Consider the following 16,254-nt stretch of genomic DNA (forward strand, 5'->3'; position numbering starts at 1 on the left):
ACTGAATAAAACACTTTGCATCTCCACGACCGAACAGAATGACCCCGGATGCCACCTGCAGACATTTCTGAAGAGAATATTGGGGCACACCCCAATGCACGACTGAACAAGCCCCGTGGGCCTTGATGTTCAGCAGACCCTGGATAGACTTTATACCCACATGCCCAGGGTGGATGCCCCCACCTCGTAACATCTGCAAGACCCAAGCATGCCGTGACTGTCGCAACATTCTAGCCAGTCAACGCCGATGGGCAAAGACAAGATCACTTCTACGCGGTGATCCATTGTTATCAAAGATCACGAACCAGGTGGAAGATCAGAACACCATATGATCCCCGGATTTAGACCGTTGTCAAAAGTGATGGATCTATGCTAAGAGCCAGGAAAGATCGAGAAGTAGTAGCCAGAAACATCTCATGGTACAATAAGGTAGTAACCTCGTCCCAACCCTCCGATTCAGGCAACAACAAAATTAATGTTGACCCGCCGGGGGGGGGGGGGGCTAAGAATGTGGCACAGCAGGGAGTGACCCTCTAAGTCAAGGTTCAGTGAGTGCTGGAGGAAACCGTCAAGATGACACACCTGCTGACTCTCCTGCCTGTGATCTGCCCACTCGCAGTCAATCCCATCGGTACACCCTCCGGCACAATCCTCAATCCAGCCAGCGACTCTAAAACTTCGTATGTCAAGTAGCTACATGACATCCTCTGGCCAGGGGGTAAAATAAAAGGGAGGAAACTGCTGGGGGTCTCACTCCGATACTGAGACCCAGTGTGTGAGTGTCATTTGTGTCAGTTATCTAGACAGGGGCATACCACGGTGTAGAACACACACAGGGGCTGCACCTTACCAGCAACAATATCCTCTTAAACCGGATGCCCAGTGCCATTGAAAATGCCAATATTGCACAAACTTCTACATCATCAGGTGGATACTCTCAAAACAATGAGGCGTTGCCTTGAATTTCCAAGCAGATTATATCACTTCTCTGCAGCTTCAGATGTTGTTTTCAGTTTAAGCTTTTTGTTCCTCGATGTGTATATCATACTGCGTTAAATCAAACAAGTAAATCAGCAAATGAAAATAATCCCATCTGTCACATAGAATGGATTTCTAAACAGGACCAAATTTGGTGAAGAATCCCAAAAGGTTAATTATGGAAAACGAGACCCGCTTTATTGAAAACACTTATGGTTTAGACAACATTGTAAAAGGGGAAAAATATCAGCTCCGTTAGGATTACTCTGTGAATTCGATGCTTGTAGCAAAAACATACAGTAATTTGTAGATTACGAGTTCTAATCCAGACATAGCCACATAATAGTTTCAAATTCGAAAATTGAGTATCATTAAATCGTATTGTTAAAAGTAGACTAATTAGGAAGTGTGATTGGGCGCCATTAATTTTTTTTTTTATATTTTTCTAAATTCGAGTCTGCCGCTGGCCGGAGAAGTGAGTGGTTGAGGTCGGTTGGGTTCCGCACCCGCGGCTGATGTACGTTCCGAAACATTTGAAAATCCCCCCGAGCAGCGACCTGGTTCGGAGGGAGGCAGGGGGCATGATACATCAGGAGGAGGAGGGAGAGGAAAGGGGCGTTAGGGGCGGCATGTCAGGGCTGGGCCGACCGGGAGAAGACAGCGAAGACGACTTACCCCTACCCTTCTACCCTCTAGCCCTCCCGTCGTCGGCGCAGTCGAGCCCGCTGCACCACCCGCAGGCCCAGAGCAACGCCATGGCTTCCGCAGACATCACCCGGCAGTTGGTGAGTTAACTGAACCGGGTGGGGGTCAGACGAGAGGGTGGCTCCGACTACAGAGATTGGTCGCTGTGCACTTTTTTTGTTCGGTTACTTGCGGACACTTTCTTTCGAGTTTTCGATACTCCGGAGACTTGGGCCCTTCCTCGAAGCTGGGAATTTTCGATATCCCGTGGGAGTGCGGGGCTGGGCTGGGATGCCGCCTCCTCAGTCAGCCGCAGACCGGGCTGCGCGCGCGTGCGTGACCCGTCCTAAGCTCTGTGGTCATCCACATTCATTCAGGGGAAAAGTAAAACGACTTCAGAAGGTGTGGTTCATCTGAAAGGCGTTACTAACTTGGAAAGCTTTACTTTTACAATATGTTGAGGGCGAAAAAACCACAAACTTTGCCTCACACTTTTTTTTTAGGCATTGAAATAATCATTACAGTGATTCTAACTTATAGAAAATGAAGACATATACGCTGGTAAAACCCATAGCGGAGAAGGGCTACCACTCTAAATAAACAGGATGTTTCATTGGGAAGCTTGCATGTTGATGGAATGTGCGTGTAGGACCTCCAAGCCAACTTTTGGGCAGCCCTAAATCAAACCCTTTTAAGACCCAGGAAATATGTATATTGTTTGCCAATTGACTGAGTGATATTTTGGAACAGTAATAGTATTTTTACTGTGGGCAGACATATTTAGAATTGACCCTTTTACATGCAAATACAATTGAAATCCTGTTAATCACGGAAAGGAAGTACAAAACGTTTTCTGTAATGACATTGGATATCTATCTCTCTATCTGTCTCTAATGGACTTGTAATAATATTTACTTACACTAGATGAAGGCAGATTGTTAAATTATCATAATTCTGCAATGTGTATATATAATTCTAGAGCTGTCCACAGTTGCGGGTGCCTTTCTGCATGGTCCTGGGTCATCTTATCATTGACAATAGTAACTGTGAAGATATGTTTTTGTTTTTATGGGGTGCATAATGCTCATTCTGTTCAATTACATATTTAGCGTTGATTCTTGAGGACCAGATACTTATAAATCGCCCTGACAGTAGTGTTGGGATACGCAGTACTTGGGAAGCGGAGGTGAAAGCATGTGTGGTTTGACTTTATATAATTTTCGGATGTTATGATGTTGCCAGTTAAGTGACAATGGCACTGTATTGATTGCGAGAGTGTAGAATACTCCAAAGTAAGTGTATACACCATGCAATGGAATGTTCACATATGCAAAGGTTCGTGAGGAATGCAGAAAGATAATCCATCAGTACAACGTGTTTTGTTGGTCCTTTTTTTCAGTAGGTTCAGGGTGAGCTGGCTCTTTGCCACCTAGCCGGGTCTGGTGGCTTAGTGGACTAATGCATCCACTGCAGGGGCCTGTGTTCGACCTCATGGTTACAGGTTCAAATCCCGGCAGGGCCACTCAGCCTTTCATCCATCTGAGGTCGATAAAGGGAGTACCATTGAGTTGGGTAACAATAGACATCTGTTATTCAGCGCCTTGAGACCCACGGGTGATAAGTGTGCTTTACAAATACATGTGTTCTGTTACTTAGCATTGCTACCCTGCTGTGCACAAGGGGGGTGCAGGCGTTAGGTTGTCTGACATGTTTTATTATTGTGGGTGCTGGTACGTGTGTGGAATGTGTTATACTATTGGATTTGGGTTGTGCTAATCTGACAAACATATGGTTTGGTGTTGTTTTATGTGTGTACAGGAATGTCTGTTTTTAATCATCCCAGAGGAGATTGAGTTGTGCACGTGTAACCAGACTGATGCAGCATCCTCACGAGGTTCATTACATTAATAATATGTGTATTACTTTACAATTAACAGCAACTAATTCTTGGAATGAAGCACAAAGATGGAAATCTGAAAAGTTGCAAAAAACGTTAACTGTGTCTATGGAGACACTTCTAAATTGGCAGATCTTAGCAAAATATGAAGTTGAAATGTGACAAAGTTATACATTCCCTTGCAATCTGTATTTTATCGAATTGCACTGCACACGCCGTCCTGCAGCTGGTGGTAAGTCCTCCTGCGCGAGCTGGAGGAAAACAAACATAAACATGCCTGCCAACTTTCAATCACCAGACATACAGCCAGCGTCAAGCTCCCCATCCCCCTTTGGAATGCAAGCTCAGCAAATGTGGTCATTTCGTAAAAACATGGTCAGATATGCCTCCAAAATGACAATATTGGGATTCTCGTTTTCTGTTGTGATAGAAGTGTGGGGACTTGTGTTTTTGTCCTCACGAGAGAGCGGAGGATCGTGTATTTCTATCAAAATTAAACATGTGGTGAAAATTCTTTTATCTACACAATGATAGTGTGGAGTCTTCTGTGCTTTTGCCCAGATGAAGTGCGGGGCTGATTTGGAGTGAGGGCAGATGTTCCGCTGTTTTTTTTCTCACATTTTGTAGATCGGGAAGCGACAGGATGTGCAACTCTCCCCTCTGGGCCTCGTCCGGCATCCGCAAGGGATGTGCATTGGGGGGTCAGATGTGACTGGCCATTTGGCAAGCTACAGAGAGTTCAGCGCTGCTGGCAGCTCGTTCAAGCGGCTCTTGTTGGCTCGTGATAAGTGACTTGCACAGTTAAAGCACTGGAAAGCAATGGACATCTTGTAAAGGATCACAAGAGCGCATTCTCAGCCTAAACGAGGTTATTATCACTCTAGAAAGACTTAACACTGACAACTTTGCCAACAACTTATCTTTGGGAATCTTGCAGTCAGTCAGTCAGTTAGTCAAAAATCTTTATTCGGCCAATACACTGGGCATAAAAGTACATAAAATAAATACAAAAATCAACTTAAATTACAGATAACACAACAGCTACACAGAAGATACTAAAATCACAATACAAATCTTTTACTTTACATAAAATTTCCTGAGTTTCATAGCAGCAATGATCTAATTAGGAGTGAGTATCCCTACAGATTACTTGGCAGGCTAAAGATTCAATATAATCTAAGCCCTCTTTATATAAGGCAGAGGTCATTGCCAATGGGTAAGCTGTAAAAAAAAAAAAAAACCTTTAAAGTGCACAGTTTGATAGGGTTGAGACAATGTCATACAAAATATGTTCATTTAAAATGCTAAAATCACAATAAAAATATTTTACACTGCATAACATTTCTTGAGTTTCATAGCACCCATAATTTAATTAAATGTGGGCTTGCAGATTTCTGGGGAGCTAAAGATTGAATATATTCTAGGCCCTCTTTACGTGAGGTAAAGTGCTTGTGCAAAGGATAGGACTTAAAAATCGAACGCATAACAAATTATACAAGGTTCAAAATAGCATAAAGTGCACAGGTGATTGGGTTGAGACAGTGTTACCCGGACATTTCGAAAAGGAAGTGACCCAAGAGCCCTCCAACGGCAAAGCAACTAAATGGTGGATTACATTTAGTCTCAACCTTGTCACATAAAACCTATGCTGTGGATTGACAATCCATGTAAAGTAGGGTTCAATACTAGAAACATTTAAAATTTGCATATTATTAATAATGGGACAGGAGCCCAGAGACTTATCAATGTTAACCTCTTCACAAAGTTAGGCAAAACTTTTTCACCCTCTCCTTGGTCTGAGATCCTATATTTATGGGGGGTTGAAAAGATCAATCAAACCTGGGGGGGGCGAAGGCATTTTAAACCTAAGCCAGTCATGGAATGGCGTTCACGTTGTCGAGATTTAAACAATCAAAACTTCCCTAGATAGACGAGCCCTAGGGGTGCTCCAGAGTTTTCCCCACAATAGCAAAGGAGCTAAATTAAAAAAATCTTCCAGAACCCCAACCCCCGTTTCCACATGCAGTGTTTCTTTTTTAAGCAACCTTTTTTTCTTCGCTGAATTAGGGAGTTGTCTTAACTTCAGCCTCTTTTTAGAAATCTTTATTAATTCCACAACTGCCTTTCGAACTGAAGTACATAATGACAGTACGAGCTAGGTAATATCAATGGTTAATAATACAATTTCTATCTTTTTGCTAGACCAGAATCTCTTTTATTGACAAGTTTAAAGCATGTTAATCACACTTTCAGATACATGAGCTTTAGGTTTGTGATAACCAGTCCTAAATATGTTCTCAATACCAGAGTGCCACTTTTAAAATATGTCCCAGTGTTCCAGAAGTCAAACCCATCTTGAGTGCCATCAGTGCTTTGATAAAAGAGCCCTACAGGCTGGTGCATAGCCACTTGCTTCAGTTAAAATTTACCTTGTCCATCCTGTCAGAGTGGCTAGAATCATAAACGACAGGTGTAAAGCAGAAGTTGTTTTGAAAAATTGCAGTCTGTGCTTCATAACATTTGAGACATTTGTGCATGCACATTTGTGCATTACTAGGAAAACTGGAAAAAATAGCACATGCAGCTATTTTGTGAATCTTGTAACATAAAACAACACCCACCATAAGAGAAAGCTCTATTATTCACATCAAGTCCATTACTTCTGATGTTTTTATGAAAGCGAAGCAGGCATAAGAGAATAGTCGTAGTCCTTCATTATTTGGCTATTGTAAATTGAAATAAACATTTCAAAGAGCTCATTCAACAAAAAAATACTAATCAGCCTGTCCCTTTTTAGGACTCGTGCCTTGCGGTGCACTGCGCAGCAGTGCCCGCGCAGCGCAAGGCATTTTGGAGGTGAAAAATGGGGAATGTGGGCTGACTTGGGAATCGTACACGCTCGTGCGTGTGCGTTTCATTTTCAGCTCCCCCATTGGCCTTTACGTGCGTCTTATTGTAAAAGACTGCGCACAATTAGCCAGAGGCGCGCGCATAGCTCCTCCCACGGCCTATTGGTAGACACCAATAGGCCGTGGGAGGAGATATGTGCGCCCCCAGACACAGGCGTGACGCGCGCGCCACTTGGTTGTGGGTCATCTCTGTGGTTTGAAGGGAGACCGCTGTGGTTGTGTACAGTGTTTGTTTTGTCTCTGCGCCTTCTGTGACATTTGTAGGCACTGCTTCATTGAGGCCAAATGGCGACTGGTAGCGTGGCACCTTTACCGAGTCCTGTTTGTTTAGCTAACAGCACTGCCTGCTGCGACTCGCAGATCCTGTTTTCGCATTAGGAGTTTGGACTTAAAACTTCCAGTGCACTGCCCTGAATTTTGCATTAAAAAAAATGTCCACCACTGGGCCTGGATAAAGTTGTTGCTCGTGTTTTGGGGTGGATGCGCTTGAGGCTGCATGGTGTGTGCAGTGTTGTGCTACAGGTCTCTGAACCCGGGGGGGGGGGGGGGGGGGTTACGTGCTTGGCCTACCTCACTCTCTGTCTGCAGTGAGAGCTCTAGGACCCAGCGGGCGCCACTGCACTGCCAGCCGCCTCTGACTGCAGTGATGAGAGAGGACCGGGACCAGAGAGAGGCTGTTTACCAAGAGAAGAGACAGGGAAGGGCCAGGGCACACCAAGGGCACGAGGCAGAAAGAGCAGAGCCTGGCACCCGGAGTGCTGCCCGCACCTCTGGCTGATAGGAGCAGCCTGCCAGGCACCTCTCACCCAGGGAGCGCCTGCACGCCCGCGGTGTGCCCCCTGCCTTGCACCCCGTGCAGCCCTCGCCCTGTGCACCCACCCTCCACCCTGACCCACCGCCTGGCACCTCTCCTGTGCATCCACCCTGACCCACTGATTGGCACCTCTCAAGTGCGCCCACTCCCACCCCGGGCCTGGCACTTCTCATGTGCACCCAGCCCGATCAGGGCCTGGCATCCCTTGTGCAGCCATTATGACCCAGAGCATGGAACCTCCCCAGTGCGTCCGGGTTTGACCTGCAGCAGAGGCGAGCACCTCTCCTTCACGTCTAGTCTGGTCTGGAGCCTGGCACCTATGCTGTGCACGTAGCCTCTTCCAGACCCAATCTGAGTCAAAGCCTGGCATGTCTCCTGTGCACACACCCGAGGGTAGCACCTCTCCGTCGGATCCAGTAGGTAGCACCTCTCATGCTACCCACCCTTACACCTCAAAAACACTGGTAACCCATGGCATTGCTTGCTATAACTCCAAATTGTTGTAGCGCCTGTGGACACTCGCTCCCCTGAGGCGGGCACCTTCCCTGGCATGGCCACCTCTTGGGCACTAACCTCCATGGCAAGGATGAATGCTTTAATACACGGACTAGTCCTGAGCTGCCTGCTGATGCATGCTGCACTTGGCACTGAAGGTAAGACATCATATGGGCTGTCAGAAGGGAGTGCTTTATGTAGCAGCTTCTAGGCGCTTTCCGTGCTATAAGAAATCGCTGTCAATGCCAGACTTGGGGAAGCAGTCTTCCCCCTGAACTGCACATGTGCTGCATTGTACACGAGCCAGTTCCAACTAGCTGAGGCTGGAAATGGTGCAGGGGGCTCGGCCGTCCCTTCCCACCGTGGGGAGGCCGCATCGGCGCATGCTCACAGACATCCAGCACCTCTCCTGCATGTCTAGTCTGGTCTGGAGCCTGGCACCTCTGCTGTGCACGTAGCCTCTTCCAGACCCAATCGGAGTCAATGCCTGGCATCTCTCCTGTGCACACACCCGAGGCTGGCACCTCTCCGTCTGATCCAGTTGGTACCACCTCTCATGCTACCCCCCTTTACACCTCAAAAACACTGGTAATCCATGGCATTGCTTGCTATAAATCCAAATTGTTGTAGCGCCTGTGGACACTGTCTCCCCTGAGGGGGGCACCTTCCCTGGCATGGCCACCTCTTGGGCACTAACCTCCATGGCAAGGATGAATGCTTTAATACACGGACTAGTCCTGAGCTGCCTGCTGCTGCTCGCTGCACTTAGCACTGAAGGTAAGACATCATGTGGGCTGTCAGAAGGGAGTGCGTTATGTAGCAGCTTCTAGGCGCTTTCCGTGCTATAAGAAATCGCCATCAATGCCAGACTTGGGGAAGCAGTCTTCCCCCTGAACTGCACATGTGCTGCATTGTACACGAGCCAGTTCCAACTAGCTGAGGCTGGAAATAGTGCAGGGGGCTCGGCCGCCCCTTCCCACCGCAGGGAGGCCGCATCTGTGCATGCTCACAGACATCCCGGGCTGGAAACCTGATATGATAGATACATGCCATTAACCCTATTCCGGCAGCATCTGCCCATATTTCTGGTCATTGCGTGGTTGGTCCCGGGAATACGTATCGGTTCAGCACACCAATTCAGTGGTTTTTAGACCACCTTGGCCCCTTTGCAGCCTTCTGGGATATTTTGGGGGTGGTTACATTTACAAAGCATTAGGTAGAATGTTTTTAATGTGCGATTCTTGTGAATTCGGTTGGGGTTCGGAGTGGATGGACATGCTTTTGGAGGGTTTTGTAATGGCATTTTTTTGTGAATGGGTGCACTTTACTGTGCACCACTCCACTCTATGCCACTCCACTCTGCAACACTGCACTCTAATCTGTACCACTCCATTCGGCACCAGTGTACTCTATGCCAATCCCCTCTACGCTACTCTGCACCACTGCTCTCTGCGCCACTGCACTCTACCCTGCACCACTGCACTCTATGCTACTTCACTCTACTCTGAAACAATCTATGACCTGCACTTTATGCCACATTACTCCATACCATTGCAATCTATCTGACCACTCCACTCTGCACCACTCTACACTATGTTATTATTTGCAACACCAATTTCTCAAACTTTCGGCAATGCGAGGCCTATTGCATTGCAAATGCTTGTTATCAAGATCTGATGAGAAGATGTAGTTGTTGTATGTATTTACTATATGGTCATCTTGAACATCAGAATATAAAGACATCAAAAAAAATTCCATACCGCCACTAGTAGGGCACAAACGGGATCTGTTTGTTTACTAAACACCAACTAACTCGGATTGACAAACTTTATTTTCAGTTTGGAGCCCAAGATTCTCTTATGATTGACAGATTCCAGCGAAAGCACATGGACATTGTAAGAATTCCTGAAATCTTCCAAGGTGTCAATTGACAATGACCCTGATGTGCCAGCTTGTGGGGATTCCATGATGGTTCCAGCAGTAATCAAGAAACGAATTACATTTTTTTGGGAAGCTTCACAGACAACTTCAGAAGATGAAGGTTCCACACCTTGGACACAGTTTACAAGCTGACACCGACTGCTGCACTGCTTCGTACTTTGGCCCAACTCACATGGCCCACCTACACTATCCTATAGTGCTTTTCATCAAACTTTCCTCATACTCCTAGATCTAAGGGACTTGCTCACTGGAAACTATCTGACAGATTTCCACACCTTTTGAAATTAGCCCTCAAAAACTTCTTTTTGCTTTTACTCATATTTGTTGCCTGACGATGACTATGAAAGTGATTTGTTGGGGTTAACCTATCATGAACCCCAGCGACTTAAGGATGAAAATTGTTGACTAAGAAATTCGTGTGATTCTGTACCTTCCCTAGATTCATGATTGTTCCTACAGTCTTTTTGTTGGATAATGCACCTTGTTAACTACATGAACTTAACTCTCTGATCCCGAGAGCACCCGGGATCTGCACTAATATGTATTGCATCTTACTTTATTAAAATGCATTATTATCTAGTATTGTACTCAGAATTACTCTTCTGTGCTTAGTTATGAGCCCCTCCCATTGTTTTACTTTTTCTAAAATAACTCTTTGAGACATTGTTTTTTGTATTTAGTGCCTTAGCTTCTGTTTGGGTTAATAGGGTTACTCCATGTGTTACATTTTAAGATTAATTCAAGCATTCCTATAATCACATTGTTGTTTGTTGTATCTTTAGCAGTATAGTACATAATAAAAATTGTTGGTTCAGTTAATTTTGCCACAGGCAAGAGCAAACCGGTCTTGGTCCTGCTCTAGTAGAAATAGTCCAATACAAACTGCCAGGTCAAGTTGATAGAGCGCGCAGGTCACCCGACTAATTTTATTACCAAATATGCACACTTGGGCCCATAATATATTTTATTACACTTTTATTTAATCGGGTAACCTACTCTCTACTACCAGCAACCCTATTCCTTTGTATTCATTTCCAATGTACCTGACTTACCAATCCTTGTCACAGGTACCTAAGATCACAATGGATCGAGGAGCTAGCTGCAAAATAAGTAGACAACACAAATACCATATACAAATTGAAATGTTTGTACTCTTTATAATAACCATAGACTCAGGAAGTTTTGAAAACCTTTATCTAATCATCATCATATGCCATGAGTAGAAGATTTACACAGACCAAACTATCTATAACCAGAATTAGAAATATCGTATAGCTATGAATAAGGCAAAGAATCATTTAGAAATTTAAAATTAAAGGGAAGGAGAAAATAAGGAACATTCTATTTTAGATCAACAGACTTTCACAACTTCACTAAAGGCGGGTAAAGAAAGGGAACATGCTGAATCAAAGTAGACTTTCAGAATTCACTAACGGTTCAGAGGAAATGAAACGTATGCAATTTGATTTATCCAGATGTGCTTATGAAGTATAGGGAGGGTCAGAATGGAACATAAACTATAAAAGAAAACGATTTAGCATTTGACTAAAGGTAGGTAGAAAAGTGGAACATGCTAATAGACAATTAATTCATGAAAATCTCATTTATAAAGGACAGGGGGAGAAAAGGAACATATGCAATTATGCTTTATTCGAGACGTTAGGAAGGCAAGTTTTAGATAAACAATCACCCACACAGACTTTATATTTACCTAGGATAGAGTGAAGACCAACCCTGGCCACGGGTCAGTTTGGAAAGACAGGAAAAGACCCTCAAGCACTTAGATTGCCAGTAGGTGAGCAGGTACAGCTCATGGACAGTCAGGAGAGGATAACCCCAGAATTTGGCAAAGTGCTTCGCCAGCACTTTAAATCTGCATAAACCCCGAATGGGTTTCTCGAACCTCCCACCAGAGTGCTTCGCTGCTCTCTGAATTCAGTCACCTATAGAGTGCGTTGGGTCAGTGACAGGTCAGCTATTCGGACAAGTCGGACAATTTCTCTAGCTAAACCTAGGCTAGTTATACTGTTTTTCGGGCCAGGGTACCACCCCCCAATGTTGCAAGTGTAAGGATCCCCAATTTTGATTGGACAAAGGAGGAGGTTAAGTCATCACACCACCTAAATTTTAGACTTTCTCAGGCTTAATATTCAGTTTTCGTACCCACCCCTTAAATTCAAGCTTCCCATGACATATGTTTTACAGTGAACAATGGGGTATACAGCAGTTATTACAAATGTAACAAATTCTGGTACAGTTCAGCTTCTTCGGCTAGGTTGGAGTTCAGGTTCCCAGGAGCATCTTGGTCGTGGCTGCCAGCTGGCTGGGTTCCACTGCTGCATGGTTTTCTTTTCCCCCATCATGTGACTGGTACCATACAGGCTTCCAAAATGAGGTAGTAAGCACCTCCCAGGCCTAAAGAATACTATACATGAAAAGCAAGCGAAAACAATTTAGAAACACAGAATAAAAGATTACACTGTATACCATGAATGGCTATACTACATCCCTTACTTTATAATAACTATAGCGTTATGAGTAAGTGCAGAACAAACAGCTTTGCGAAAGCGGCAAAGCAAGCTCCGAGCATGTGAGAACACAAAGCAGCCATTTTAATTGCATTGCGCATGAGCAACGAATTCCCACCAGAACTGCGAGTACGTCACGTCACATGGGTATGACCGATGCATGCGCAGACAAAATTCCCGCGTAGCAGCGCCCATTTTAGAGACAAGCGTATTAGAATTAGTAAATACATAGGCAAGCTTCACTGGGACATACCGTGTAGTGTAAAAATGTGCACTATTAGTTAGACAAACATAAACATATTGATTTAATTTTATTAACGTTATTTGAGGTTCTTGATACGAGCAAGTCGCTTAACGTGTGAATCCTTGCTCCATCAATCCCCTCTTTGATGATATTTACTATCATCACTATTAATGGAACCAGATGCCAACTTTTCACATTTCACCCATTTCAATCTCTTCAAACTTTCTATTTAGTTTCTTTGCTGCCTCTTTATTAGGATGAGAATTTTTCATCATTTTAGAAATCTAGTTATTCAATTCTTCTAGCTCAAGTTATTCAATATTTCATTTTACTCCTCTCTTATTCACAGCATACATCTTCTGGTGTTTTCGACATTTACAGCAAATTATTATTATGAGCACAAATAAGCTTATTCTCGCTTGGCATCAGTATTTTACGCACAAGACTTCTACCTAAGTTAGAAAACCAACTACCTACAGAGGAGAGACCATCAGTTAGTCTCTTCCGTGCACTGTCAACCTCCAGTGGTTTGAGCTCTCTTTCCAAATTAGTAATGTTTCTTACATATTTCTTAATTCCAACACTTTTATCTGGAATGTAAGTGCAACAATGTTGCGCTTTCAACATTCTACAGACTCCGCCCTCTTTGCCAATAGAGTGTCAAGAGCAAGTCTATTTTGTAAAACCATAGATCTGATCGCAACCATTTCGGTATTGACCATCAGGAAACCTCCAGCAGTGTCAGTTGATAACCGATGTACTACTGTAGACAATTTGCAAATTCTGTGTGTATTCAGAGCCACTCCCACTGTAGGTATCATTGCACTAAATATATCACCTATTATTTCTCCTACACTTTCTCTTTTACTAAGCATTAATCCATTAGTGTTTCTAGTGATATTCCCCATATGGTATATCTTTGGAAAGACAATACCAAAATAACCGCTTCCGTACCAATGGTCCGGCAATTTGAAGTAAGCCTTGTTCCCACATATAAAATAAATTCTAGGAAACACAGGCTCTGACCCATCTTTGAAACCCCAACCTCCAATTACCTTGTAATTGTGTTTGCATTCCCTGGAACCAATGAATGTTATTATAGTAACTAGTCTTTTCTCTGTGGAGACAAAGTTTCCTTTCTTTTCGAAATCCAGCAACAAAGCAGCATTACCTCCACCATTTGAGGTGCTATCTATGTTTTCAGCCCACTTGGGGATTTTCTGATTCATGTCCTTTGCTTTCGTTTGGAAACTCTCTCTTCTTTTCTCTACCATATTTAGAAACATTTTCTCTTGTTCTTGTAATGTACAGGTCAGGTTATTTCTGTGTGCGTCATCTATATTTATTTTACCTATAGTCAGAAAATATTCTCCCATGTATTTTGCTACGTCTCTAGTAGTATGTACAGGATTCAGATTTCTTCGCACAGGAAGTTCAGAAAATATCACATCTGCGTTTGAGTAATAATACTGCAACGTCCTCTTTTTTTTTCAGAACAAAGTTTTATTCAAGTACTGACATAATACAGAGTAAAGAAACATCTTCCCGCATCACAACGCAGGACCAATGAGCATAAGCATGAAAAGGGTATACATTCAGTACAAGCAATAATGTATTAATTACCCGGCCCCTCCAACCCCCAAACTCCCTACCCCCCCCCAGCCCCACCCCGCCCCCCACACAGTGTCTGTTAATCGTAAGGCATAAAGCATGATAATATCAAGTGTGTGCACTCCTTGTCGCCCAGGATACAGCTGTTAAAGATCCTCTCCAGTGTCCTGGGCCATCGGTGGTTCCAGCCACAGTCCCCTATAATCCGCCCACCTTTTCCATATCTTGAAATGTTTCCTGGGGCATCCCCTGGCCTCGAAGATCGGGCGTTCGAGTCCCATGCAAAAATCCAACCCCGCCTCCAGACTTCCAATAGTGGGGCCCTGGGGTCCTTCCAGGCCCTGGCTATATCCCGCTTAGCTACAGTTAGGCCTAGGACCAGTAGGTGACGCTTGTATATGTTACCTCCCACCTGCTCCATAACATGAAGCAAGCCGAGTTGCGGTGTCCGGGGAAGGTCCCAGCCCAGAACCTCCGCCAAGCAGTCCCAGATTCCCATCCAGTATCTAGCCAGGTTCGCACACGACCACACAGTATGAACAAATGTCCCAGCCTCCCGGCCACACCTCAAGCACTCAGGGGAGGCAATCAAACCTGCTTTCCACAGCCGCTCTCTAGTAAAGTAGGCCCTATGTAAATATTTGAACTGAATAAAGCGGAGGCGCATCGCAATGGCCGCCCCCCTAGGGGCCTCCAGGGCCTCCCTCCAGTCCTCCTCTTCTAGAGCCCCAATATCTCTCTCCCATGCAGCACGCAATCCATCCAGGGAGGAGGAGCAGTGTGTGACCAGGGTCTGGTAGATGTTGGAGATCTTCTTCTCCTCCAGTTCCCCCATAAACACCTTGGCCTCCAGGGGGCTGAACTCGGGCAGAGACTCCAGGCCCACCAGAGAGGGAGATAGTGCATGACGCAGCTGTAAATATTTAAAGAATTGGGTTTTGGGCATGGCATATTCCTCCCTCAACATCTGGAAAGACTTAAGGGTGGTGCCCCTCATGACGTGGCAGAGCGCGGAGATGCCAATATCATCCCAGCCCTTGAATCCCTGCAGGGACGCCAGCGCCGGGAGACGTCTGTTCTGCCACAGCGGGGTCTCCCTCGTCAACGTGTTCCACCACCCCATGCGGCGCAAGGCGGCACGCCACACTCGGAAGACCACCTGGGTGACCATGGGGAGCCGTTTCCTGATAGCCGCCGAATAAAGAATGGTGTGGATTGTGTCCGGGTCCATCAAATACCGTTCCAGGGCATAGGTCGGGTCACCCCGATCCCCATACCACCAGTCGTTAAGCACCAGCAGGTGCGCCGCCTGATAGTAAGATAAAATGTCTGAGGTGGCCAGGCCCCCGCAGTACGTAGAGAGGAAGCAAGTGCGGAGGGCTACTCTCGCCACTCCCCCGGCCCAAAGGAACTGACTTAGTGCGGCATTCACCTGACGAAACCACTGTGGAGCTATAGGGCATGTGTGATTCTGCAGCTGGTATAGAAGGCGCGGCAGGGCCACCATCTTAAAGATCGCCGAGCGGCCATATATATTAAGTGGCATTCTGGACCAGGTTCTAATGTCAGAACGCACTCTGTCCCAAACGGGCACCACATTGCGCTCCCATGCCAAGGCCGGGACATCCGTAATAAAGACGCCCAGGTACTTGAGGCCACCCGCCGCTCTCTGTAACGTCGAGGCCCAGTCGCCCAGCTCCTCGCCGTCGCCCAGGACCCACAGCTTGGATTTCCGCACATTCAGATGCAATGCTCTAACCTCCCCGAAAATTCTCATTATCTCCAGGACCCTGGGTCTGGACCTATTTAGGGCCGTGAGGAAGAACATTACATCGTCGGCGTAGAGCGCAATACGGTCAGAGGGGCCCATCTCCCATTCCAGCTCCCAGAGCTGTGCATCCATCCTCACCCACGCCGCCAGAGGCTCCATGGCCAGAGCGAATAGATAGGGGGAGAGAGGGCATCCCTGCCTGGTGCCTGGTCCGATGGGGAAGGGCGCAGACGCCGCTCCCGCCACCCGCACCGACGCGGTCAGGTCTGTATAGAGCAGGCTCAAGTACGAGAGAAAAACTGGCCCGAGATTGAGGCGGGACAATAGTGCCCTAAGGTACACCCAACTGAGAGAGTCGAATGCCCGGTCGATATCGGCCAGA

General features: G+C 45.7%; 1 protein-coding gene across 2 annotated transcripts in view; it reads left to right on the plus strand.

Annotated features, from left to right (window-relative positions):
• Nucleotides 1–1,544: 1,544 nt before the first annotated feature.
• Nucleotides 1,545–16,254, plus strand: part of LOC147697203 (septin-10-like) — a 348,351-nt gene continuing 333,641 nt past the window's right edge. For both annotated transcript variants that reach the window (XM_086934272.1, XM_086934273.1), the window contains exon 1: nt 1,545–1,763. In XM_086934272.1, coding sequence (XP_086790398.1) covers nt 1,560–1,763 — 204 coding nt within the window. In that variant the 5' untranslated portion in view covers nt 1,545–1,559. The remainder of the gene's footprint in view (nt 1,764–16,254) is intronic.

Source organism: Lissotriton vulgaris, chromosome 8 (assembly GCF_964263255.1).
Source record: "Lissotriton vulgaris chromosome 8, aLisVul1.2, whole genome shotgun sequence".
Lineage (NCBI taxonomy): Eukaryota > Metazoa > Chordata > Amphibia > Caudata > Salamandridae > Lissotriton > Lissotriton vulgaris.